The sequence below is a fragment of the Aquarana catesbeiana genome, linkage group LG12, assembly GCF_042186555.1.
Source record: "Aquarana catesbeiana isolate 2022-GZ linkage group LG12, ASM4218655v1, whole genome shotgun sequence".
Classification (NCBI taxonomy): domain Eukaryota; kingdom Metazoa; phylum Chordata; class Amphibia; order Anura; family Ranidae; genus Aquarana; species Aquarana catesbeiana.
In genome coordinates this window covers 116284265-116311932 of record NC_133335.1, presented here as the reverse complement: position 1 = coordinate 116311932, position 27668 = coordinate 116284265, and the positions used below count along the sequence as shown (strand labels likewise).

The 27668-nt window shown below is 42.1% G+C and overlaps 1 protein-coding gene across 2 annotated transcripts in view; it reads right to left on the bottom strand.

The window, feature by feature from the left end:
• RETREG3 (reticulophagy regulator family member 3) overlaps positions 1 to 27668 on the bottom strand; it is a 947700-nt gene that overhangs the window by 728530 nt on the left and 191502 nt on the right. For both annotated transcript variants that reach the window (XM_073608287.1, XM_073608289.1), the window contains one exon: positions 15352 to 15382. In XM_073608287.1, coding sequence (XP_073464388.1) covers positions 15352 to 15382 — 31 coding nt within the window. The remainder of the gene's footprint in view (positions 1 to 15351; positions 15383 to 27668) is intronic.

The following is a 27668-nucleotide window of genomic DNA, read 5'->3' as shown; positions in this document are numbered from 1 at the left end:
GCTTTGGGTGGAATACAATCTTCACAAAATAGTTTTTTAACCCTATCAGAAAGCCTGGCCCTACAGTTCCCACGTTTCTTCTTCACCGGTTTGGCCTAGAAAAAAAGCAGAAACAAGGACCATAAATAAAAGGTTTCATACAAAAAGTCCCTTGATGTAGAGCTATCCACAGACAAGGGCTTAACTTGGGGGCAGTATGGGACCCGGATGCTGCTGCTGGTTCAATACGAGTGGATGCTACATCCTCAGACCTGTCCTCAAGCTCCATGAAGCAAGCGGAGATCAGCCGTAGAGAAGACTGCTGCTGTACCGCAAAAAAATGCACTCAGAACGGCATTTAGCAGACTATCCCCTCAGTGTCTCCATGCCATGCTTCCTTATGAAAAAAACACGGCATCTGGAAGTGTGTCATGTGACTTCCGGCCCTCTTGCCGCTTCACCGGAAGTCCTCCGACGCCATCTTGGTACACTGCAATGAAGCCCTATGAGGACACAGTTCCACACAGCAGAGCTGGGGAGAAAATGGAAGGGAGTTGCCACTACTCACATCACCAGGTAGGCAAGTAACCCTTAGAAATAGGGAACCCTTCTGGTAAAGTACAGACTATCACCCAGGACTTGGCCAACTAGTCCTGGATGAAACCAGAGAGTCCACCAACCACAGTTACCTTAAGAAAACAAAAAACGTGTTGGTGCTCCTGGAAACACAAAACAACTGAGGGTCAGAGGAAAGGGAGGGGCCTTTTACATTGTTACCTGATTTGTGTTTCCTGTAGAGGGCGTAGCCAATCATTTCTCAAGTAGCTGTCCTGGAAGGTGAGAGGGGGAAATCAGATTTCAGCTCCAGTGTGTGCTGTGTGGGGAGCAGGAGCTCTGCCTGTGTTGAATGCAGGGATGAGAAACAGAGTTCTGCCTATTGCACTGCCAGCAGTGACCCCTGTACCCTGCCCCCCTACCCACCTTACTGTGCCCTCCCAACCCCCTGTACTGTGTCCTCCTGCCCACCCTGTGTTTCGTCCTCCTGCTCTCAACCCGCTGTCACTTTTGCCCCCATGACTCCCAATACCAATAACCCTCCTATCCCTATGCCCCCCCCCCAGCAATCAGAGCCTTTTCCATCCCAACTCTACTACTCCACAATCCCTATTTCACCCCACCCTCATTTACTCCTCCCCTTCCCACCCACCTCCCAAACCACACCTCTACCTACTCTTTCTAAGCGATAGGTATAGGCCAGGGGTCTCTAAACTTTGGCCCTCCAGTTGTTCAGGAACTACAACTCCCATCATGTCCAGTCATGTCTGTGAATGTAAGAGTTTTACAATGCCTCATGGGACGTGTAGTTCTGCAACAGCTGAAGGGCCATAGTTGGGAGGTCCCTGGTATAGGTGATGGGTAGCCGCAAAAAAGTATTGGTACGCGTACTAGGTGTTAAAAAATGGTATCGGTGCATCCCTATTATCATATATATCTAACATGCTAATGAGGAATTGGAGACACCATGAAGATCTGATCAAACCATACGGGCCTAGCATCTTAGGACAGGATACTTGTTTCAGGCTAAATTGACTCGGTAATAGAGTCTGCTCATTCTGGTAGGAGTCCACCCCCTATATTGGTGATGGTCCACATGGTGAATCTGGAATTTCTTTGAATACAAACATCCTCCATTACACAGTGGTGTATGCATTATTGGGACTGGTACTCTTACCACATACACTGAAATTTTACTGTTATTTATTTTTACCTTTATTTTTCATTTATACTTTTGTACTGAACAAGTGAATACTATTAAAATGATTTCATGCATCAAATCTATCACCTAAAAAGTGCAAAAGTAACTAACATATAATATATACCATTTCATATAAGTGCAAAAATAGAAAATGATGTACAAATTATTTCCTTTTTTATCCACCCAAAAATGGCCGCCATCTGAGTGGGTTCACCACCATAAAGATGGCTACATGAATACATACCAACTAACCACAAGAAAATGGCTGCTATATTACAACACCCACTATACACCATTTACGGGTTGAGAATCACATGTTTATAAGTACAAACTTTATTACTGCTATATACACAGATTATTAATTAAACTATACCAGAGAAATTTTAGAAATTGGTTATAACCATATGGGTATTTTTACTTGATCCTGCAAAGAATGGCCGCGGTCCGTACAAAATGCCACCTGTAAGATGGCTGCAATGTTACAGATAGACTGACCACAACCAAAACGGCCACCGCACTATTTCCGGTTAGATAATATAAATGACATCCCTCTCGGGCCAATCCGGTTCCCCAGATGAAGTCACGAGTGGTGACGTAACGCGTAGGGCGTGGCAGAGAGCAGACGTAACCGGAAGTCACATAAGGAGGCGCCTCAGACGCCGTTCCTTCTGTCATATGCTGTTTTTAACTATTTTAAATGTACGAGACCACTTTGTAGACTTTAATAAATAATTTTATTCAACATACTACACTATTGGAGGCTTTTTCTCTCTCCTCCCTCCTCTTTTTACCCCACCAGGCTGGTGGAGCCTGGGCAGGCAACCATTCCTCCTCCCCGCTTTCCTTCCCCCTTTTTTATCTATAGGCTATCCTCTTACTGAGAAGACACTCAGCCAACATTTGATGTCTTTTTTGGACAACCATTACGCTGAATATTAAAATAAATTTTGCGCAATATTAACAATCGGTATACGTGAAATACTGTGTAAATAAATAGTGACTATAATGGATAATAAATGCTGCAATGATGTTCGCTAGATTCTGCGATCTGACTTTGCGATTTCCAAGGTCAGTAGTCTCTATGTTGCAGCCTATAATAAATATTACTAACTTGTGATAAAGTGCTGGTGCTATATTAAAAAGGTGAAAAAACGTCTATATGACTAATAAATTATTGTGAAAAAGACATCCGTGAATAGAAAGCATGCTAAAATCTAATAAACACATTCACGTCCATAAAGGCTAAAAGTAAAAAATCTTCCTGTGAAATAAATGATATATATAAGTAAAATAACCGTGAGGAAAAATATATATCAATAAAAAATATTTTTTGAAAAATTCTATCTGTGAAATAAATATATATAACCTGTGAATAAAAATCTTTCTGTGAAATATATATGCAACCAATCAAAGATGATCCTAAACAGTAGAAAGTGCCAACAATAATTTTCAGTGATTGTGTCTTTAAGCAGTGGAAGCAGTATCAGGAAGTCTCACTTTCTTTGCTGTTAACTCTCCATGGTTTCTTCTATGTCACTCCGCTCTAATAAACTCAGTAAATAAAATGAGGGAGGAGGGGAGAGAGAAAGGAGGCTCCACTAGTGTATTAACGTTTTAAAACCAACAGGGGGATATTTAAGTATTGCTCTTACATTTGTTACATTAAAAATAGGCAGAGTAAAATAGGTAAATGGTGTGGCGTTCTCAGCGCCCTCTCACTTGTGCTTCAGTCTGTATGTGCCGCTCCAGCCAATCCCTACGTGTTAGGACACCGTCACGTGTCTTCATCTGGGGAACAGGATTGGCTGTTCTATGTTCGCTTATGTATAGTCAAACCGAAGTTCCAAAACCGCCATTTTACTTGTGGTTGTATTCGTTTTACTCGGCGGACTGTGTACTGAAAACGGAAGTACTAAATCCGCCATTTTACTTAGGGTCATATTCGTTTTTACTCGGCGGCCATTTTTCTTTGGATTTTAGGAAGTTAGTACTCCTTCATTTTATTGTAGGTATTTGTGATATAATACTACTCTATATGTTGTAATTCTATGTGGACAGCCATTTTTTTGGTGGGATTAAAATTACATATTACGTCCTATTGTGATTGGCATCTATCACAACGGGAGTTATATTGTAGAAATTCTAGAGGGTAATACAACAGGTTCCTTTGTTGTATTCACTACTATGTTTAAGGAAGTCCTTCTACAATAAAGATATGTATAAAATATAATCTGTGTATTTGCAACGTCTTCATATTTGGAGATATATTATAAATAAATTGCATATTGCTATTGTTTTAATATATGAATGAAGCATATATGAGAGTGCCTTGATAGGTCAACCAACTAGTCTGTATACATATTATTAAAACCATTAATTAAAATTCATATAAAAAACAATTCTCATCAAATACTAATAATGATAATAATACAAAAAAAATCTATAAATATTTTGATAATAGATAATCGATATTGGTGACAATGATAAATAATTGTAATATCCTCTAAAATACATAATCGTATAAAAGTAAATTATATAATGGGACAATCACCAGCAATAGGGAGAAAATAAATTAAAATTATATATAAAATAATATGTTGGAGATATTTTAATTTTCAAATGATATTTCAAGTATTAAATATTTTATTTAACGCTAAACATTATTAAAAGTAAGAAATTAAAAATTATTTAAAAAACAGTTTAAGTCGAATTCCACGTTTAAACCCCCAGGTACTAAGGTGCGTAGAGTATGAATCCATCTGGATTCTTTACGGCTGATATCACGAACCAAATGGCTTCCTCTCCATGTTGGTTTATGTTTTTCAATTCCCCAAAATTGGAGTTGTGAGGGGTCTTTGTTGTGTACTAGTGCAAAGTGTTTTGATACACTGTGTTTGGGGAAGCCAGATTTTATATTTTGTACATGCCATTACACGCCGTTCCTTCTGTCATATGCTGTTTTTAACTATTTTAAATGTACAAGACCACTTTGTAGACTTTAATAAATAATTTTATTCAACATACTACACTATTGGAGGCTTTTTCTCTCTCCTCGCTCCTCTTTTTACCCCACCGGGCTGGTGGAGCCTGGGCAGGCAACCATTCCTCCTCCCCGCTTTCCTTCCCCCTTTTTTTATCTATAGGCTATCCTCTTACTGAGAAGACACTCAGCCAACATTTGATGTCTTTTTTGGACAACCATTACGCTACCACGTTTAGCATCTATTTAAAGAAACCCATTGATGCCTGAATTTACTCCTCTTAAGGTGAGAGTTCTGAGAGCCTAATTAGATCGGTACTCTACACAAGAAGATCAATAACATTATCTACATCATAGTCCCAGTGGAGGATATTCACTATTTATGAACTTTTTCACTGCAATTTTTGCAACCTAGCACACCATTCATTATTTTTATAATTTGTACATCACTTTCTATTTTTGCACTTATATGAAATGGTATATATTATATGTTAGTTACTTTTGCACTTTTTAGGTGATAGATTTGATGCGCGAAATCCTTTTATTTTCATAGTCATTTGAGTGTAATGTGAACACTTTTTGATTTTGCTGCAGTCACATTAGACATCATCACAGTCATTTAGTGTATTTTGTTGTTTTGTTGTCACCACGTTTCTTTTTCTCATATTAGCGCGAAGAACATTATCACTTTCATTTTGTCACTACACATACACCTACCTTTGCAGATAACATGGATATATTTCAATTCATGGAGAATAGGAATGTTAATTTGGATGATATTTTTAAAACACAAACCAACACACGTAACACAGATTTAGAAGGTTTATTAAGAAAACTGGGACACCACATGGAGAAAAAAGTTTTCCTATGGTGGGACACCAATACATTTGAAAAATACATCAGAGAGAACATTGTACCCAGAAGGTTACGGTGGGAACTGCCACCCAATGATGGCTTGATAGACAAAGAATCAATGGAGGAATGGTTCGAATTTTTCAATAGCAAAAGCATAGAAGGTCTCAAATTCCTATTAGAAAGGAAACATAAAAAAACAAGAATATTGGAACAACAAATAGCAGAGATCAAGCAGAAATTAGAATCCTACAAAGAATCTTCTGATTTCAAAAAACTGGCCACACAATTGAATAAAGATCTAATCAGCAAAGATCTTGAGGTACAACAACGTAAGATGAAAAAATACCATCGAGACATAGAAGATTATAAAACAGAATAAGTCTTCAAGTGGCAAAAGAAAATAGACCCAATCATACCGAGTTCAACGTATTCAACACCAGAAAGAGAAGTGAGAATACAAGATCCAACCACAGCCTATGCACAGAATCCCCCAAGATGGAAGGATAGAGAAGCATACAATGATAGTAGACCACAACAGGGAACTAGAACACCGCAACACGAACAATGACAGTATAACAATTACACACAACGTACTCCCAAACAACAATGGAAGAAACCTTTTAAAAAAACGTTCAAGAAACCCTACAATCATCGATCAAATAATGAGAGAAACCAAAAAGATTATAACAGACCACCTTATGTTCAAGATACGTATAGAAAACCAGAAAGAACTCCGATACCAACCTATAATAGGTTTGAACCCATCAGGAACTATCAAGAACAATACCAATATGACTTTAGACAATATCAAAAGGATTATGAATATAACTCACAGCGACATTTTTTAGAGAGAGAGAGAAGGGACCACTCTCCACGAAGACAGCCGCAGGATCCTTACCCCTCACCCAGAAGAAGAACACAGGAAGACAGAACAAGAAGTATCAGATCCTGTACACATTAAGAAAGGCATCAAATCTTTGAAAGAAAGAAAGGACATTATAGTCCGTCCAGCTGATAAAGGAGGAGCAACTGTGATACAATCAAGGGAACAATATCTTAATGAACTACAGAGACAACTACAGGATGACAAAACATGCATCAAACTATTGAGCAACCCTACGAATAAATACAGAAAGGAGCTAGAACATCTAATACAGTTGGGAACGAAAAAAGAAATATTGAACAAGAAAGAATCGAAGTATCTCATCCCGGAAGCTTGTAGGATACCAGTCATCTACACTGTCCCAAAAATTCACAAATCATTGGAGAATCCACCGGGTAGACCAATCGTGAATGGGATTGATTCCCTCACGTCTCGAGTAGGACAATATCTGGACCAATTCATTCAACCAGCAGTACAGCAGACACCAGCTTATTTGCAAGACACGAAGCATGTGTTACAACTTTTAAACACACTACCAGTATTAGAAGGAAGAACAATAATAGCCACGGCAGACATAAGCTCGTTATATACTATAGTACAACATCACGATGCATGCTCAGCAACCAAGTGGCTTCTTAGAAATTACAGCAATCTTATTTGCAAACAAAGGTAATATCACATAAAATGCTTAGATGTGTGCTTAAAGTGTAATTACTTTTGGCATGACCAGGCATATTACAAACAAGCCATCGGCATTGCAATGGGTGCGAAGTTTGCACCGAGTGTGGCCAATGCCTTTATGGCTCTGTGGGAAGACCAATCTATTTATGAAGATACCCCAGCAGAGCTCACCCTATACAAAAGGTACATCGATGATGTAATCATAGTGTGGAACGGCAAGAGAGAAACACTGGAACAGTTTTTAAACAAACTGAACACAAATGAAAAGAATATTCATCTATCGTGGAATATTAATGAAAAAACAGTAGAATTTCTAGACTTAAAAATCAGTCTGGAAGGAGACAAATTGGTCACCAAAACCTTCTTTAAAAATGTAGATGCCAACAGCTATCTCTCTACAGACAGCTGCCATCACAAATCATGGCTGTATAATATACCAAAGGGACAATTTGTCCGAATCAAAAGAAACTACACGAAAGAAGAAGATTACAAAGAACAGGCTCAATTAATTGGATCCAGATTTAGAGAAAAAGGATATGAACACACATGGATCGACAAACAAATTGAAGAAGTGAACAATATGGATAGGGACAAAATGCTGGAAACACATCCCAAGAAAATGCTCCAACAGGAAACACCTAGTCTAATTTTGGACTATAGTATACAACATAAGCAAATATCAAAAATTATCCAACGACACTGGCATATCCTAAAAAATGATAAGGACCTTAGCAAAATACTACCAGAAATGCTGAATATTATATATAAGAAAGCTCCGACCATTAGAAATATGGTGGTAAAATCAGTTATTGAACCTCCACAACAAGCACCATATTCCTTCTTCCCAGGAAAAGGTTTCTTTCCATGTAGAAACTGCTATGCATGCCAACATGCGCAGAAATTTCAGGGTAAAAGGATGGAATTCACAGCCACCACTACAAAAGAAACATATAAAATTAGCGATTTCATAGGATGTCACACTGAGGGAGTGGTATATGTGCTTCAATGCAGTTGTAAACTACAATATGTAGGACGTACCAAGAGAGCCCTCAAAGTTAGGATTAAAGAACACATCCAAAACATTAAAAAGGGTAACCCTAAACATAACGTATCAAAACACTTTGCAACAGTACATAATAAAGATCCTGTACACCTTCAATTTTGGGGGATAGAAAGATACAAAGGTTCATGGAGAGGGAGTCACAAGATCAGAAGTATAAGTCAAAGAGAGTCATACTGGATACATACCATGCGTACATTAACCCCCAGAGGTATGAACGTGGAATTTGACCTAAACTGTTTTTTAAGTAATTTTTAAACATTTTATATATAATTTGATCTATGACAAAATTCATTTTAGTAAGGAGATATATGCTTATTGGCCATTACTGTTATTTAATTATATTTTAGACTGATATTTCAATAACATAATATACATTTGTATACTTTGTATGTTTTTATATGTTTTTACTATGTTTTTAATATGTTTTGGGATACTGGTAACATTACCATACATATATGTAAGAGGCATCTCCTTAGGTACCAAGGTGTACGACTGACCTGCCTATTATAAATTCTATAGCCTATTTTAATTTTAGTCCTGCACTTCCCTGTTATACATTGATAAATTACATTACAAATGTTTTCCCCTCATTGCGTACAGTTGTACGCCATATTTTACTTTTTTATCCACCCAAAAATGGCTGCCATCCGAGTGGGTTCACCACCATAAAGATGGCTACATGAATACATACCAACTAACCACAAGAAAATGGCTGCTATATTACAACACCCACTATACACCATTTACGGGTTGAGAATCACATGTTTATAAGTACAAACTTTATTACTGCTATATACACAGATTATTAATTAAACTACACCAGAGAAATTTTAGAAACTGGGTATAACCATATGGGTATTTTTACTTGATCCTGCAAAGAATGGCCGCGGTCTGTACAAAACGCCACCTGTAAGATGGCTGCAATGTTACAGATAGACTGACCACAACCAAAATTTGTGCCTTCGTCATACAAATTTTTGCCTTCGTCATACAAATTTCTTTTCTAGCAACGCCGCCTTCTGCATCATGTGCAACTTCAAGTACACAGCAGACACCCTCCACAGGCTAAGAAACACGGCCGCAACTTTACCGACCACCACGCAAAAAAGACTAAAAAAAGAACAATTACTAAGGACCAACCCACAATCAACCATCAAAGGCAGGGAGACACCGATCCAACCGCAACAACTAGCATGCGCCCTGATCAACACCAGATCTGCAGTCAAGCACAGGCTGGAAATCCGCGATTTCATCATCGAAAACAACATAGACTGCCTCTTCATTACAGAAAGCTGGCTAACTTCCGACTGTAACACCATCCTAACTGAATTGGTGCCCAAGAACTACAGTATCCTATCTGAGCATAGAATAGGAAAAAAAGGAGGAGGTCTAGCAGTGATTTTCAAATCGCACCTGGGGCTCACCAAACCAAACTTACAGAACTCAGTGCCTTTCATGGAAACACTCTCACTGCATCTTCAAACAACACCTCAAGACACCATTCACATACTACTATGCTACAGACCACCAGGACCAAAGACCAATCTCCTCACACCGCTCACTGAATTCTTCTCAATGCACACCTTGAAAACCAAAAACCTTCTGGTACTTGGGGATTTCAATCTGTGGGCAAACTCCGCCCAAGACCCTATTGCAACCGCCTGCGTTAACCAAATGGAAGAACTTGGCCTGCAACAACTGATAAATGCTCCTACGCATGGTTCAGGACACACTTTAGATCTCATCTTCAAACAGAATATGGACATCGACGTATTGAACAACACCCCACTACCATGGACGGACCACCATGCTATCAAATTTAAAATCACCACTAACACCACCCTCCAAAAACAGAAACGGGCAATAGCAACACACTGGAATAGATCTCAGAAGAAACTACACTCTGAACTCTTCAAAACTACATTGTCGAGCAAAATTCTTCTGCTAAACCCAAACCTCTCAACGGAACAAACACTCAACTCCCTAAACAATGTTTTACTACAAACAGCAGACTCCGTGGCGCCAAAACGCAGAACACCCGTCCGCACAAAAAACTCGAGTTGGTTTAATGGCACTCTCACCCTACTCAAGCAAGAACGCAGAAGAGCTGAGAGAACTTGGAGAAGAAATCCCACCAAGGAAAACCATGCTAACTACAAAGCACTCACGGTGAAATACCACAAGGCAATCTTCAAAGCCAAAAAAGAACATTTTGCAGACACCATCTCATCCGCCTTAAACCGCCCACGGGAACTTTTCAAAATAGTTGCTCAATCAATGAACCCGACCTGCCTAGAACCCCCTGAAAACGATACTCAAGAATTCTGCAATGAGTTATCAGATTTCTTCATCGACAAAATCGACAACATTCGGAAAGCAATTCATCAGAAAATAACAACCAACCTCACCCAACCAATGCAAAAAGAGGATATCGACACGAACATCACTCAACCACCGAAGTTCTTTTTGTCCCCAATCACCACGGACACGACTAAAAACATCATCGGAAGCCTTCGCGACAGCACATCACCGAACGACATCATCCCCACCAAATTGTTCAAAGAATGTTCCGACATCCTGGCCCCCACCCTAACACATCTCATAAATCAATCATTCAAAGAAGGGACTGTGCCAACCTCCCTCAAGCAAGGCATCGTCAAACCCCTGCTAAAGAAACCTAATCTCGACCCTAAAGACCCTAACTGCCGCAGACCAATAACAAGCCTCAACACCATCTCCAAGATTATAGAGAAAGCAGTAGTACAGCAGCTACAACACCACCTGGAGACACACCACCTCCTGGACCCTCTGCAATCAGGCTTCCGCCCAGGCCATGGCACAGAAACAGCACTTCTCAAAATATGGGACGACGCCCTCGAAGCAGCAGATGACGGGGAACCGAGTCTCCTGGTACTGTTAGACCTCAGCGCAGCATTCGATACAGTGGACCACAATACTTTACTTGTCCGCCTCTCAGAAGTTGCAGGAGCCACAGATTCTGCCCTAAAATGGTTTACATCCTTCTTAGAGAATCGCTCTCAGACAGTGAAACTGGGAACATTCACCTCGGAATCTCGGGCAGTCTCCTGTTGAGTCCCTCAGGGCTCACCCTTGTCACCAGTGCTATTTAACATCTACATCCGCCCGCTTCTCAATATCATCAGGAAAACGGACCTCTGCTTCCACTCATACGCAGACGACACCCAACTCTACCTTCGCATTAATGGACAAAAAGATCATCATCAGCAACTACAGAAATGCCTCACTTTAATCAATGACTGGATGACCGCTAGCTCCCTCAAACTTAACGAATCAAAAACAGAACTTCTTCTCCTGCAAGCCAACAAAAATTCCAAAATTAAGACTCCGTGGACACCACCCTCCATCCTCGGACAGACCATCTCCCCCAGCACCAAAGTCAAGAGTCTCGGAGTCATCTTTGACTCAGGAATGACAATGGATGCACAAATAGGATCAGTGGTGAGCAGATCCCACCACCTCCTCCGCCTGCTTCGCAGACACATCCCCTTCATCCCAGAAGAGGACAAAGCGGCAGTTGTGGGAACGATCATCAATTCCCGACTCGACTACGCAAATTCCCTCTACGTAGGTCTACCCCAATATCAGCTTGCACGCTTGCAACTCATGCAAAATACGGCGGCAAGACTGTTAACAGGAAAAAAGCCCTGGGAATCCATCTCCCCATCCCTAAAAAGCCTACATTGGCTAACTGTGAAGAATCGGATCATATTCAAGACCCTCTGCCTCACCCATAAATGCATACAAGGAAACGCTCCGCAATATCTCCGGGAAAAAATAAAACACTACACACCGAATCGCAGTCTTCGATCAGCTAACCAAAACCTCCTCCTCATTCCCAAATACCGCTACAAAGCAAAGGGAGAACGTAGATTTGCAGTCCAAGGACCTCGACTATGGAATGCTCTCCCAACCAACCTCCGCATGGAAGAAAACCACCAGGCTTTCAGGAAAAAACTAAAGACCTTCCTTTTCTAGAAGCTGGCTACAGAGAACACATCTAGCGCCTTGAGGCGATTCAGTTCGCAATTGCAGCGCTTTACAAATCATTCATTCATTCATTCATTCAAAATGGCCGCCGCACTATTTCCGGTTAGATAATATAAATGACATCCCTCTCGGGTCAATCCGGTTCCCCAGATGAAGTCAAGAGCGGTGACGTAATGCGTAGGGCGTGGCAGAGAGCAGACGTAACCGGAAGTCACGTAAGGAGGCGCCTCAGACGCCGTTCCTTCTGTCATATGCTGTTTTTAACTATTTTAAATGTACGAGACCACTTTGTAGACTTTAATAAATAATTTTATTCAACATACTACACTATTGGAGGCTTTTTTTCTCTCCTCGCTCCTCTTTTTACCCCACCGGGCTGGTGGAGCCTGGACAGGCAACCATTCCTCCTCCCCGCTTTCCTTCCCCCTTTTTTTATCTATAGGCGATCCTCTTACTGAGAAGACACTCAGCCAACATTTGATGTCTTTTTTGGACAACCATTACGCTACCACGTTTAGCATCTATTTAAAGAAACCCATCGATGCCTGAATTTACTCCTCTTAAGGTGAGTGTTCTGAGAGCCTAATTAGATCGGTACTCTACACAAGAAGATCAATAACATTTTCTACATCATAGTCCCAGTGGAGGATATTCACTATTTATGAACTTTTTCACTGCAATTTTTGCAACCTAGCACACCATTCATTATTTTTATAATTTGTACATCACTTTCTATTTTTGCACTTATATGAAATGGTATATATTATATGTTAGTTACTTTTGCACTTTTTAGGTGATAGATTTGATGCGCGAAATCCTTTTATTTTCATACTCATTTGAGTGTAATGTGAACACTTTTTGATTTCGCTGCAGTCACATTAGACATCATCACAGTCATTTAGTGTATTTTGTTGTCACCACGTTTCTTTTTCTCATATTAGCGCGAAGGACATTATCACTTTCAAGTGAATACTATTACTGCGGCAAAAATTATGTTTTTATGTTTGATTGTACAGCATACCTGACTATTTTTTTTATTTATTTGATTTATTTATCTCCCTCGGTCTGAGGCTCCATGCAAGATCTCACCACGTGGCGTTACAATGATTATGAGAACCGTGAGGAATCAGCCCAGAACTACACGGAATAATTTTGTCAATGATCTCAAGGTAGCTGGGATCATAGTCACCAAGAAAACAATTGGTAACACTACGCCGTGAAGGACTGAAATCCTGCAGCGCTCCCGAAAAGTCCCCCTGCTCAAGAAAGCACATGTACATGCCTGTCTGAAGATTGCTAATGAACAGCTGAACGATGCAGAGAACTGGGTTAAAGTGTTGTGGTCAGATTAGACCAAAATCTAGGCATCAACTCAACTCGCCGTGTTTGGAGGAGGAATGCTGCCTATGACCCCAAAAACACCATCCCCTGTCAAACATGGATGTGGAAACATTATTTTTAGAGGCGTTTTTCTGCTAATGGGACAGGACAACTTCACTGCATCAAAGGGATGATGGACAGGGCCATGTACCGTCAAATCTTGGGTGAGAACCTCCTTCCCTCAGCCAGGGTATTGAAAATGGGTCGTGGATGGGTATTCCCGCATGACAATGACCCAAAACACACAGGCAAGGCAACAAAGGAGTGGCTCAAGAAGAAGCACATTAAGGTCCTGGAGTGGCCTAGCCAGTCTCCAGACCTTAATCCCATAGAAACTATGTAGAGGGAGCTGAAGGTTCGAGTTACCAAACGTCAGCCTCAAAACCTGACTTGGAGAGGATCTGCAAAAAGGAGTGGGACAAAATCCCTCCCAAGATGTGTGCAAACCTGGTGGCCAACTACAAGAAATGTCTGACCTCTGATTGCCACCAAGTACTAAATCATGTTTTGTGAAGGGGGTCAAATAATTATTTCACTCATTAAAATGCAATTCACTCATTAAAATGCAAATCAATTTAGAACGATTTTAAACTGCGTTTTTCTGGATATTTTTGTTGTTATTCTGTCTCACTGTAAAAATAAAACTGCCATTAAAATGATAGACTGATCATTTCTTTGTCAGTGGGCAAACGTACAAAATCAGCAGGGGATCAAATACCTTTTTCCCTCACTGTACTAGGACCCCCAGATTGTGACATAGTTGCAGAGAAGTCTGCCTTAGGGTACTTGCAGATGGTACTGATGCTTGAACATCAGTATTCCTGAACAAAATTTCTTGTGTTTATTTTATGCATGCATGAGTAATATAATATAGATTATAGCTCTCAGAATGGCATTTTAACTGCTTCAATTTAAAACTTTTCATACATACCCATGTACTGGCGCACATACGGACGTAAACTACTGATTGGCAACTCGGCTTTATGAATTTTTTCTACTCATCTATACGCTTCGCATGTTTACGCACCTGTGTGTACAGGCACATTTAAATCAATGGGCTGCATTTAGATTAGTAAAAAAAAAAATGCCTGTATGCCTAAAAGTACTGAGTTTGTAGGCAGCAGTATGCAAGAGGCCTTAGTCTGGTGGGCCACTTGTGTCAAGGAAAATAGGAAGCAAAGCGCAATGTTAAAAAAAATAATTTAAAAAAAATTGGGTCCTACTCTGAGGCAAGGGAAAGCATCAGCTTTTGCTCTGGCCCAATCAGGGAAGCACCTCTGAGACTATCACCATTAAGAATAAAGGCCAACACCAACAGTAATCAAGGGGAAATCTTCCATTGTGGACACTAGTCCTGGTGACAACCAGAAATTCGATGGTTTTGGGGAGATTTCATCTTGCTTCCTATTATGGGACAGATGGCAAAAAAATCTTACAGGGGTTATAGCCCTCCCATCCAAAATTAAAAGGAAAAAAAAAGGTTTTGCCTTTGGTTCTACTTTAACTTTACAGCAGAACACAAATTTCATTCTAGGTGCAGCCATTCTGAATAATCCTATGTAGGGTTCACATGCAGACAAGTCTCCAACTCTATGACTTCAATCCACTTAAACAATGTCTGATTTTCCACTGCCGACTACTAAGTAGGGTAGCATAGATTTAAAAAGTTACATATATCTACACGGTCTCTAAACTTAAGTGCAATTATTATGCTTCATATGTATTCCCTTATCTTATTTCCTTACCTGTCGTTGTCCAGCTCGTTGGATCTTGCAGCTTTAATGTGGGAAACAAAATAAAACAAGTTTCAGTAAACATGCTAAGTTCTGTAACAAATGAATGGTAGTAATAAAACTATCAGGGTAGAGTTTGTCTAAACTATTTTAGGTCACCTTTTAAGACTGCAGTAAAAAGACTTTAGTATATTTAATACTTTTAGACCAAGATCTGTAATTCATTTTGACAGTGTGTGTTAATTAATCCCTTCTTGCTGACTGTACACACATAAGCGGTCTGAGATAATCTTTATCTGTGGCACCACATAAATGCATACCTGCACCTCACAGAGTGCTGGGTCTCATACTAGCAATGGAGATCAGGAAGTCCTGGTTCCCAATCACCTGATCGCTGTGAATGCCTCTGAATGGCTATCATAGTGATCGGTTACTGTACAGCCCACCCCTTTGTTTTTTTTTTCCCCTCTACATTTTTTCTCTCTCTCTCTTTGCTAGAGGAGAAAAATGTAAAAAAAAAAAAGTGTGCGCTTAAATAACTAAAACAAAGAAAAAGGAAAATAGGTAGAACAGGGTTTGATCTAGGTCAGTGTCAGGGTTAGGGCCATAGGTCATGGGCAGACTCAAGGATCAGTTTATTTTAGGTAGGATTAACAAAACCTTTTATTTTATAATTAGAATCAATGTCAATTATTGACTTTTAGAAATAAGGAGATATTCATTATCATTTACAACCAAATGAGTGTCTGCACAAAAAAAACAAAAAACAAAAACTTAACATGTATGAATATGTACAGTTTTACTGTACATGTCCAAGTTGCAAAATTGGATTCAGGCTTTAGGATTGCTTTTACCTTCTTCATGAAGGGGTTAAAGCAGAATTAAACTCATTGTTTATTTATGCAAACTGGCCTCTTATGACAGACTCACCAGTCAAAGGATGTCAGCTCATGTGCTTCCATCTTCTCCCGGTCTTCCTTCCAAGTTCACTTTGTTCAACTGCTTGAATGGCCAGACCATGAGGATGTCAAGTGCACAGGAGACACTTCATTAGGGCACAGAGTGGATGCCGTAAAAGTACTCTGAGCTGAACGTGCACAGCTCAATTTTAACTATAGCTGACAGGCAGGGGAAAGCTTTCATGGCAAAAATAAACCATTAGAATCTCTTCTGTCATAAAAACCCTACCTGCCAAGTATTTTTTTTTATTTTGAGTTGAATACCACTTTAACCACTTAAGAACTGGGCCTATTTTTCTTTTTTTTAATTCTTTTTATTTCATAAAAGGAAAGGAAAAGTTATATAACAGAGCCTCTGGGCATTCCCCGGCTCACAGTGCACAAAAAACAGTAGGCAAGGCCTATCATATCTTAACTACTGGCCTAAACCAGTTAACCACTTCAGCCCCGGAAGGATTTACCCCCTTCCTGACCAGAGCACTTTTTACAATTCGGCACTGCGTCGCTTTAACTGCTAATTGCGCGGTCATGCAATGCTCTACCCAAACGAAATTTGCGTCCTTTTCTTCCCACAAATAGAGCTTTCTTTTGATGGTATTTGATCACCTCTGCCGTTTTTATTTTTTGCGCTATAAACGGAAAAAGACTGAAAATTTTGAAAAAAAATGATATTTTCTACTTTTTGTTATAAAAAAAATCCAATAAACTAAATTTTAGTCATACATTTAGGCCAAAATGTATTCGGCCACATGTCTTTGGTAAAAAAAATGTCAATAAGCGTATATTTATTGGTTTGCGCAAAAGTTATAGCGTCTACAAACTAGGGTACATTTTCTGGAATTTACACAGCTTTTAGTTTATGACTGCCTATGTCATTTCTTGAGGTGCTAAAATGGCAGGGCAGTACAAACCCCCCCCAAATGACCCCATTTTGGAAAGTAGACACCCCAAGGAAATTGCTGAGAGGCATGTTGAGCCCATTGAATATTTATTTTTTTTGTCCCAAGTGATTGAATAATGACAAAAAAAAAAAAAAAAATTTACAAAAAGTTGTCACTAAATGATATATTGCTCACATAGGCCATGGGCTATGTGGAATTGCACCCCAAAATACATTCAGCTGCTTCTCCTGAGTACGGGGATACCACATGTGTGGCACTTTTTGGGAGCCTAGCCGCGTACGGGGCCCCGAAAACCCAGCACCACCTTCAGGATTTCTAAGGGCATACAATTTTGATTTCACTCCTCACTACCTATCACAGTTTTGAAGGCCATAAAATGCCAAGATGGCACAACCCCCCCCCAAATGACCCCATTTTGGAAAGTAGACACCCCAAGCTATTTGCTGAGAGGCATGGTGAGTATTTTGCAGCTCTCATTTGTTTTTGAAAATGAAGAAAGACCAGAAAAAAAAATTTTTTTTTTTCTTTTTTCAATTTTCAAAACCTTGTGACAAAAAGTGAGGTCTGCAAAATACTCACTATACCTCTCAGCAAATAGCTTGGGGTGTCTACTTTCCAAAATTGGGTCATTTGGGGGGGTTTTGTGCCACCTGGGCTTTCCATGGCCTCCGAAACTGTGATAGACAGTGAAGAGTGAAATCAAAAATTTACGGCCTTAGAAAGCCTGAAGGCGGTTCTTGGTTTTCGGGGTCCCGTACGCGGCTAGGCTCCCAAAAAGTCCCACACATGTGGTATCCCCGTACTCAGGAGAAGCAACAGAATTTATTTTGGGGTGTAATTTCACAAATCCCCATGGCATGTTTGAGCAATATAACATTTAGTGACAACTTTGTGCAAAAAAAAAAAAAAAAAAATTTGTCTCTTTCCCGCAACTTGTGTCACAATATAAAATATTCCATGGACTCGACATGCCTCTCAGCAAATAGCTTGGGGTGTCTACTTTCCAAAATGGGGTCATTTGGGGGGGTTTGAACTGTCCTGGCATTTTATGCACAACATTTAGAAGCTTACGTCACACATCACCCACTCTTCTAACCACTTGAAGACAAAGCCCTTTCTGACACTTTTTGATTACATGAAAAAATTATTTTTTTTTGCAAGAAAATTACTTTGAACCCCCAAACATTATATATTATTTTAAAGCAAATGCCCTACAGATTAAAATGGTGGGTGTTTCATTTTTTTTTTTCACACAGTAATTGCGCAGCGATTTTTCAAACGCATTTTTTGTGGAAAAAACACACTTTTTTAAATTTTAATGCACTAAAACACACTATATTGCCCAAATGTTTGATGAAATAAAAAAGATGATCTTAGGCCGAGTACATGGATACCAAACATGACATGCTTTAAAATTGCGCACAAACGTGCAGTGGCAACAAAATTAATACATTTTTAAAAGCCTTTAAAAGCCTTTACAGGTTACCACTTTAGATTTACAGAGGAGGTCTACTGCTAAAATTACTGCCCTCGATCTGACCTTCGCGGTGATACCTCACATGCATGGTGCAATTGCTGTTTACATTTGACGCCAGACCGACGCTTGCGTTCGCCTTAGCGCGAGAGCAGGGGGGACAGGGGTGCTTTTTTTTTTTTTTTTTTCTTTATTATTTTTTTGCTTTTTTATCTTATTTTTAAACTGTTCCTTTCATATTTTTTTTAAAATCATTTTTATTGTTATCTCAGGGAATGTAAATATCCCCTATGATAGCAATAGGTAGTGACAGGTACTCTTTTTTGAAAAAATTGGGGTCTATTAGACCCTAGATTTCTCCTCTGCCCTCAAAGCATCTGACCACACCAAGATCGGTGTGATAAAATGCTTTCCCAATTTCCCAATGGCGCTGTTTACATCCGGCGAAATCTAAGTCATAAAATGCTCGTAGCTTCCGGTTTCTTAGGCCATAGAGATGTTTGGAGCCACTCTGGTCTCTGATCAGCTCTATGGTCAGCTGGCTGAATCACCGGCTGCATTCTCAGGTTCAGACAGGAGAGCCAGAGAAAAACACGGAAGACGGTGGGGGGGGGGGCATTCCCTCCCACTGCTTGTAAAAGCAGTCTAGAGGCTAATTAGCCGCTAGGATTGCTTTTACATGAAAGCCGACCGCTGGCTGAAAAGAATGATACCAAGATGATACCTAAACCTGCAGGCATCATTCTGGTATAACCACTCAAGGTCGTGAATGGCGTACCTGAAGACAAAAAAATGGTTAACAATAAAGCACAGTAAACGGTAAAGTATAAAAAATTGCATACCTGAAAAGCAAACATGATAAAACATAATAACAATAAAACATTGCAGAATAGAATACAGTAAAAAAGAGCAGAACACCAGAGAGAGAATAGAGAGAGAGAGAACAATAAAACGACAACTATTTTTTTATATTTTTGTTTGTGTTTTTTTTTTTTACACTTTTTTTTTGTAACTGTAACTTTTATAACTGTAACCGGTTCCAGGTTCGGGTCTCTCAAAATGCGATGGCATCTTGGGAGACCCTGTGAAAGTGTGCCTAGTCTGTGCAATGCTGTACCCTACGCTAATACTCAACTAGTGAATGGTAGCGTTCAAAACATTCACCAATGCAAAGACCAGGATTATCAGGACAGGAGGGACAATAATAGCGGGTGTCACGTCTATATCCGCGCTTGCTGCAGACACATCTTTTTTGGGGGGGTTCGTTGGGTAGGGGTACTCGGGAGGACATATAAATGCCTCTCATGCAGCCGACTGCATTTGGTTGGGGATGTGAATGGGGAAATACGGGCGCTGCAGAAGTGGTGGGTTCCCAATTAGGATTGGCGAATGCAGCAGGAAGGGCATTATGGGCACGACGGGCCTGTGTTTGTCTTTTTGGTGGCAGCGGGACACTACTTGTGCTTGCCACCTCACCAGCTTGAACTGCACTTATGGGACTCGCCACATCACCAAGTGTTACTGCAGTGCTGGTATGACTACGACCGGGGTGTACTAGGCCGCTGGCGCTTGCCAGTTCACCAAAACGCTACAAAAAAAAAGTGACAGTGATCGATCGATACTGCACTTGGGTGGGCTGGGCTGGGCCGGGCGGAGGGGCAAAACGCAGGTGCTAGCAGGTATCTGGGCTGATCCCACTAACACTGCGTTTTTGGGAACCCTAAACTGCTGGGGACGCTAGTATAGATCTGATCGGATCAGATATTGATCAGATCAGATACTATACCACTAAGGGAGGTGTACGGTGCGTGCGTGGGTGTTAGTGGTACTGGCGCTAATCTGACGCTGCTTGGGGCTGGTGCTTGCCAGTTCACCAAAATGCTACCAAAAAAACTGTTAGCGATCGCAGGGATCAGGCCTGACTCTGCGAACGCTGCAGTTATGCGTTTAGTGTTTTGTAAGTGACAGTGATCGATCGATACTGCACTTGGGTGGGCTGGGCGGAGGGGCAAAACGCAGGTGCTAGCAGGTATCTGGGCTGATCCCGCTAACACTGCGTTTTTGGGAACCCTAAACTGCTGGGGACATTAGTATAGATCTGATCGGATCAGATATTGATGCGTTCAGATACTATACCACTAAGGGAGGTGTACGGTGCGTGTACGGTGCGTGCGTGGGTGTTCGCGGTACTGGCGCTAATCTGCCGCTGCCTGGGGCGACGCATATCACCGCCGGGCGATCAGGGGGCTAAACCTTTATTCGGTAATAAACGGCGGGTGCCCTGACACTAAAAAAAATAAACGAACTAACCAGCGTCACCCGTAACAGTTATACGGTGATCAGTGGTGAAAGGGTTAACTAGGGGGCAATCAAGGGGTTAAAACATTTATTAGGTAGTATATGGGGGTCCCTGTCGCTATAAAACGCTGACAGCGAACCTAAATATTTACGTTCCTAACTAGCGTCACCAGCGACACTAATACAGCGATCAGAAAAATGATCGCTTAGTGACACTGGTGACAGGGGGTGATCAAGGGGTTAAAACTTTATTAGGGGGGGTTAGGGGGGTACCCTAGACCTACAGGGGGCTAATACTAACTGTCTTACCACTGCTAACTGTCACAAACTGACACTATGCAGTAATCAGGAAAAAAACAAAACAAAACAAAAAAACCTGCTTGGTGTCAGTTTGTGACAGGGGGGGGGGTGATTGGGGGGGGATCGGGGGGCGATCGGGGGTGTTTAGTGTGCCTGGCATGTTCTACTGTGTTGTGTGTGAGTGTTGGTGCACTTACATGTCTTCTCTCCTCGGTGCTGGAACGGAAACTGGCCAGCCGAGGAGAGATGACATCACATCCTCTGCCTCTGTGTACTATACAGAGGCAGGGGATGTTTCTCATTGGCTGGGAGCGATCGCGAGGGGGGGGCCACGATCGGATGGCCTCCCCCTCGTCTCTCAACTCTCCCAGCCAAACGCCGACCGCCGATGGCACCGGGGGGGGGTCCGATCGGACCACCCGCCCGCAGGAAGGCAATCACGTACCAGGTACGTGATTTTGCCTGCCCGTGCCGCTCTGCTCACGTATATATGCGTGAGGCGGTCGGCAAGTGGTTAAACAAAAAAAAAAAACAAAAAACAAAAAAAACAACAACCCCATAGCTTGCTGCTAAGAAAAACAGGATAAGTGCAACGATTAGCAATTTCCATAGAAATGTGAAATGCGACAGGCATCACCCAAGGAAGTGTCCACAACAGGTGGGTGGCCATAGGCGTGCAGCCAGTCAGAGCGTACCCCTGAGGGGGAGCTATCAGAGGAACCACCACCCCACATATGAACTCAGATCAGACCGACAGCCCTACAGGGTCTTCTTGTTCTACAGTTGTTGTTTCAGACTCTAGCCATATGTTCCAGACCTTTTGAAACTTTAGGGGGCAACCTCTATTAGAGTATGTTTCTTTATATAAGGGCACTGCAAGGTTGACTAGTGATTTCCATGCATTTAGGGTAAGGGCAGACGTGGGAGTCCTCCACTTAAGTATGATGAGTTTCCTAGCATAGAAGAGGAGCAATCCCAGTAATGTACGAACTGCCCTCGAAGGGGCAAGAGCATCCACCAAGCCAAGCAGGCAAATCTCTATCTTGTGGCGTGTAGGAATTGTGATCAATTCAGTGATAAAAGTTGTAATTAATGACCAGTAATGCTGTACATCTGGGCATGACCAAATCATGTGTAAGAAACCCGCAGAGTCAGCTTGACAGCGCCAACACTGCGACGTGCAGTCAGGGTATATTTTGTGAAGTCTATATGGAGTGTAATAAAACTTGTGTAATATTTTAAACTGGGTCAACCGATCTCTAGAAGAAACCAGGTGTCCAAAGGGGGAGTCCCAGATATCCTCCCAGTCCTCCCCATCCAACTCCGGCAGCTCCAACACCCAAAAGTCACGAAGTCTCTCTAAACCGTGATGTATGGTAGGCTGCAAAGCCTTGTAAATTGTGGATAAAGGTTTATTTAATGTCTCTTGACGTAGAAGCGACTCCATGTTTGACTGGTAAAGGGTCAGGGGAGAGTCCCCGAACTGTGCCCTGTAGGCGTGGCGGAGCTGCAGGAACCAGAAGAAGTACACATAAGGTAAGTTGAATCTAGCTTTAAGTTGGTCAAATGTCAGTAGTGCACCATTCTCACAAATATTATGTAGATATTGAATACCCCGTGACGCCCATAGTACCGGGTCCGGAATGGAGTAAAATTCAGGTAAAGAGGGATTAATCCATAGCGGAGTATTTGGGGAACACACCTGGGGATCGGCTACCCGAGGGCCAGCCGCCCCAGACCATGTTCTAAGCACTGTTTTCATTGAGGTAGTTAGGGGATGTGGAGCCCCAGTACCCCGAAATAAAACATTCTGCAGTGCTTCATATGACCCCACGACGGCAGCCTCCAAGGCAACTGCTGCATTGGTGGCATCCGACATGAGCCAGTTGTGAGCATGGGTAAGCATCGCTGAAATAAAATAAAGGAAAATATCAGGGCAGGCAAGTCCCCCCTGGGTCCATGGTCTTTGGAGAATGGACAATCGGAAACTAGGTGGGCCAGAGCCCCACAAAAAACTGGGTATGTGAGAATTTAGCCGCTTAAAAAGTGCCTTGGGTATCCACATTGGAGAATGGTGCGCTACATATAAAAGAGGAGGTAGTAATTTCATTTTAATTAAATTGATCCTTCTAATGTGAGGGGGAGGTTGGCCCACGCCTTCAACCTATTCTGGAATTTTTGTAGGAGAGGGAGAAGGTTAAGCCTGCAGAAGTCCTGCACTCTGGGGGAAATATGGATACCAAGATATTTTATACTCTCAGTCCATTTAAGTGGAAGTGACTGATCCGCCAGCTGTGTAGCACCCGGATCCACTGGGAGGACCTGGGACTTGTCCCAGTTGACTCTCAGTCCTGACAGGTCAGCAAAATGTGAGAGGAGCCCCAACGCCGCCCGGAGGGAGGGCCCTGGTTTCTAGAGGAAAAGGATAATATCATCGGCATAAAGTGCTATCTTTTCCTCCAGGGATCCGACCCGCTCCCCCCCGACAGCATCCGAGGACCGTAGCGCAACAGCCAGGGGCTCGACCATCAGGGAGAAAAGGGCGGGGGATAGAGAACACCCCTGTCGGGTGCCTCGCTCCACCCCTCCAAGTTTGATCTGTGCTGTCGGTTTCTGATATAGGAGCTGAATCCATTTTCTCAAAGTGGGGCCAAAACCATATATCTTGAGTACCTCCTCCACGTAGGGCCAGGCAACAGAATCGAATGCCTTTTCAAGGTCCAAGGCAACCAAGACTCTGGTACTCTGTTCTGTAGGAGGAATTTGTAAGTGGGTGAACACCCTACGAATATTAACATCCGTTGACTTCCCTGGCATAAAACCAGTTTGGTCCATATTTACTAAGAACGGGAGGATCCCCATCAGTCTGGTGGCTAGCACTTTTGTTAATATCTTTAAGTCATAATTTAGGAGAGATATGGGTCGATATGCTAAACAGTATGAGGCATCCTTCCCTGGCTTTTGTATCAGGACAATGTGAGCTTGCGACATTGAGTCAGGTAGGCTTCCTGCTTCTAAACTAAGGGCATACAATTTTTGAAGACGCGGGGCTAAGTCACCTATGTACATTTTGTACCAGTCTCCCGGGAGCCCATCAGGGCCTGGCGTTTTGTTAGGGCGAAGTGAATGAATTGCCGTTTCAATTTCGGTCACCGAGATCTCCGCCTCTAGGGAGGCAACGTCTTCCTCCGTCAGGGCTGCCAGAGTCAGTTTACGGAGATACAAAAGGTGATCAGGGGATATCTGTGGGGTGGTAGAGTTATATAACGAGGCGTAAAAATCTTTTTTTTTTAATTAAATATTCTTTATTAGCAATATATAGTAAAAGACAAACATACCGTTGCCAACATTTTTACATAAGTTATTTAAGTTAATAACCAATAAGTCCTTGCAACAGACAACTAAAGAGGCAGTTTACATTTACTTTTTCTCCCCTTTCTTGTTTCCCTATCCCTTCTCTTTCCCGCATTGCGTCTACCCACCCCCTCCCTCCCCCAGCCCTCCAGAGGTTCCCCCCCCACCCGTCCCAATCAACATTCTTAGAAAAGAGTACTTTTAAACTAACTAATATAGTATCCAAAATCCATTTACTAAACAGGGTTACCCTAATTTCCCTCCGCCACCCCTCTGTGTTCCCAGGTTCTCTTCTACTTAATTTTTTCTATTGGGTTCATATGCAACTCAGAGGGAGACACCCAACCAATATAGCCAGGGTCTCCATATCTTTATAAACTAGGGGCGTGACCGGATGCGGAGGTGTGTGAGTTCCCTCCTCGCTTTGGCTCCTTGCTGCTACCCCTAATGAATTGACCCAGCTATACGTATCTAGCTATCCCTTTTCGCCTGACCTGATCCTTCCTGCCCGGCTTGCCGTTTAAGACCCCCGAGGCGAGCGGACTGGCTGGCCGGAGAATGTGGAGTGTGCGTGGAAGACCGACGCCGGAGGAGGCTGGACGCTTGGCTCCCTGGTGGCGGCGTCCTGGGCTGCTCGTGCCGACTGGTCGCTCGGCAACGGCTCTGCACTCTCGCAAGAGCTGAGAGAACCCTGTAAGAGTTGGAGGAGAAAGCGGTGTCTGGACGGATAGACACTCCTTGTGACGGACGCTACAGGACTGGAGGACCAAGACCTGGATCCAGGAACGGTGAAAGACCCGCTGTGAGGGTTTTGTTCAGGCCGTCTGATAGCCACCTAATAGCGCCAAAAGGTAACTGCAGTGGGACTGGTATATTTTACATTGTACGGCATTAAGCAATGGAGGACATGTATACTCCTTAGAGAAGCCGGGGGAGTGCAGGTGCTTGGTGTGCAGTAACATCTTATCTTACTAAAGGAACTTTCGTACCCCCCCCTTATTATTATTATTTTTTCTCTTTTTTTTTCCCCTGCCTACTTGACACCTTATCTTTGCACAGTTGCATTATGACCAGAAAAAAGGGGGAGGAACAGGCTCAGCATACCCAGGAAAGTTCAATGGCCCAGTCTACCCGCTCACTCAAAGAGAAGGGGAATCAGGCATCATCTGCAATGGCAGCGGCGGCCAAACCAGAGAAATATGCACATACCCCCTCACATTCCCCAGCTAAGGGCAACCAGCCATCCCACGAGAAGACACAGCCAGGAGGTACGGGAGACAGGAAAAGTATAAGTAAAACTTCATCTACATCATTAGTCCCTGCTAAAATGGCAAACAAAAAAAGTCCTGAGAGGGATCTTTCGGAGAATGCGCCAGAAGTTACTCTTGATATTAGTGAACCTGGCGAACCTGAGCCTACATTAAAAGAGGTACTAAATGCAGTTAACTCCTGCAGGGGATCACTGAGTAACCTATGTGACCAGTTAAGGGGCCTTAAGGAAGAGCTAAGCTCTATGAGCCAGGAACTACAAAAAGCTGTGGAAAGGACCTCCATTCTGGAGGAGAGGCTAAGTCAAGTTGAAGATGTCTTATACCCAATGGGACAAGAATTTAAAGTAATGCAAACCCAGTTAGATACATACAAGTTTAAAATGGATGAAATGGAGAACAGATTACGGAGACATAATGTGAGGGTAATAGGCCTCCCAGAGAAAAGCGAGGGTTCCTGTCCTGAAGAATTCTTGGAAGGGTGGCTCAGGGAGGTCTTTGGAGCTGAGACATTCTCGCTTTTTTTTGCTATTAAGAGGGCGCATAAAGGACCAACTAGGATTACTTCACCAGGCACTCGCCCTAGACCACTGATTATGAAACTGTTTAATTATAAAGATAAGGTGGCACTGATGCAGAAATCCAGATAGAGGAGGAATATCTTTTATAATGGCGCCCGAATTTCATTCTACCCAGACTAATCCCCGGATCTATAGAAGAAAAGGGCAGGATTTGCGGATATTAAGCGCAGTTTGCGGACTTTTAAAATATCATATGCCTTGCTGTACCTGGCGCGTTTGCGCATTGAAGCCCTATGGGCAACACAATTTTTTGACTCTGCTGACAGGGCCGCAAAGTGGCTCGAAGACAATAGGAAGAACTTTTAGAGCTGGAATATAATGAGTGAAAATTATTTTTTTTGATGTCTGATGAGGGTTCCTTTTTGTTTTTTTTTTTGCAGCAAGGGCTGGAGGGGGAGGGGATGGTTGATGAAGGTGTTTAATGAGAGATGGAAATGGGTGGTGGGTTGATTTTTTTTTTTATAACATTGCTGTATGAAATTTGGGTTAAGGGAAGGGAGGGAATTAGGGGAAGGCAAGTAAGGACAAGTAAAGGAGTATATTTTGACTGGGGGAAGGAGTGTTGGAAAGAGTATGGTGTTGGGGTTAGAAGGGTCACAAAGTATGTCCCTAGGGTTTGCCAAGTTAGGCTTGGGGGGAGGAGGGCGGGTTCACAAGAGGGTAAAGAAGCACAGGAAGTTCAATCAATAAAAAAGGGTTACACCGCACTAGATCAAAAGCTGGGGATAGAAAAGGTCAAAAGGGCACACAGATTGTTGAGATACTCACGCACAGTTAAGAAAAGTAAAGCAAGGTTAGTAATGGTGCCGCGTGTGGAGTTGAGTGTGGCAGGGAAAGGCATACAAAAAGATAGGTACTCTAGACAGGGTGGTTATGGTAGTAGGGTTATGAGTGTTTTCAGTCACTTAAGACAGTTTCTTTTCTCTCGGCCCCCTGCTTGCAAGGGTTGTATTTTTTTTTTTAATGATTATTTTGTTTTTCTGCCAATGCTGTCTAGAACAGTAGGAATAAGCTCATGGAAAATCAGGGGAATGGGCGACCCTATTAAGAGGGCCACTGTATTTTCGGAGTTGGAGTCCCATGGCTCGGGATTGATGTGCCTGCAGGAGACATACCTGACCAATGAGTCCAAGATATTGATCAGGAATAAGAAATTCCAAGCTCAGTTTCACTCAGTGTACTTGTCTTACTCA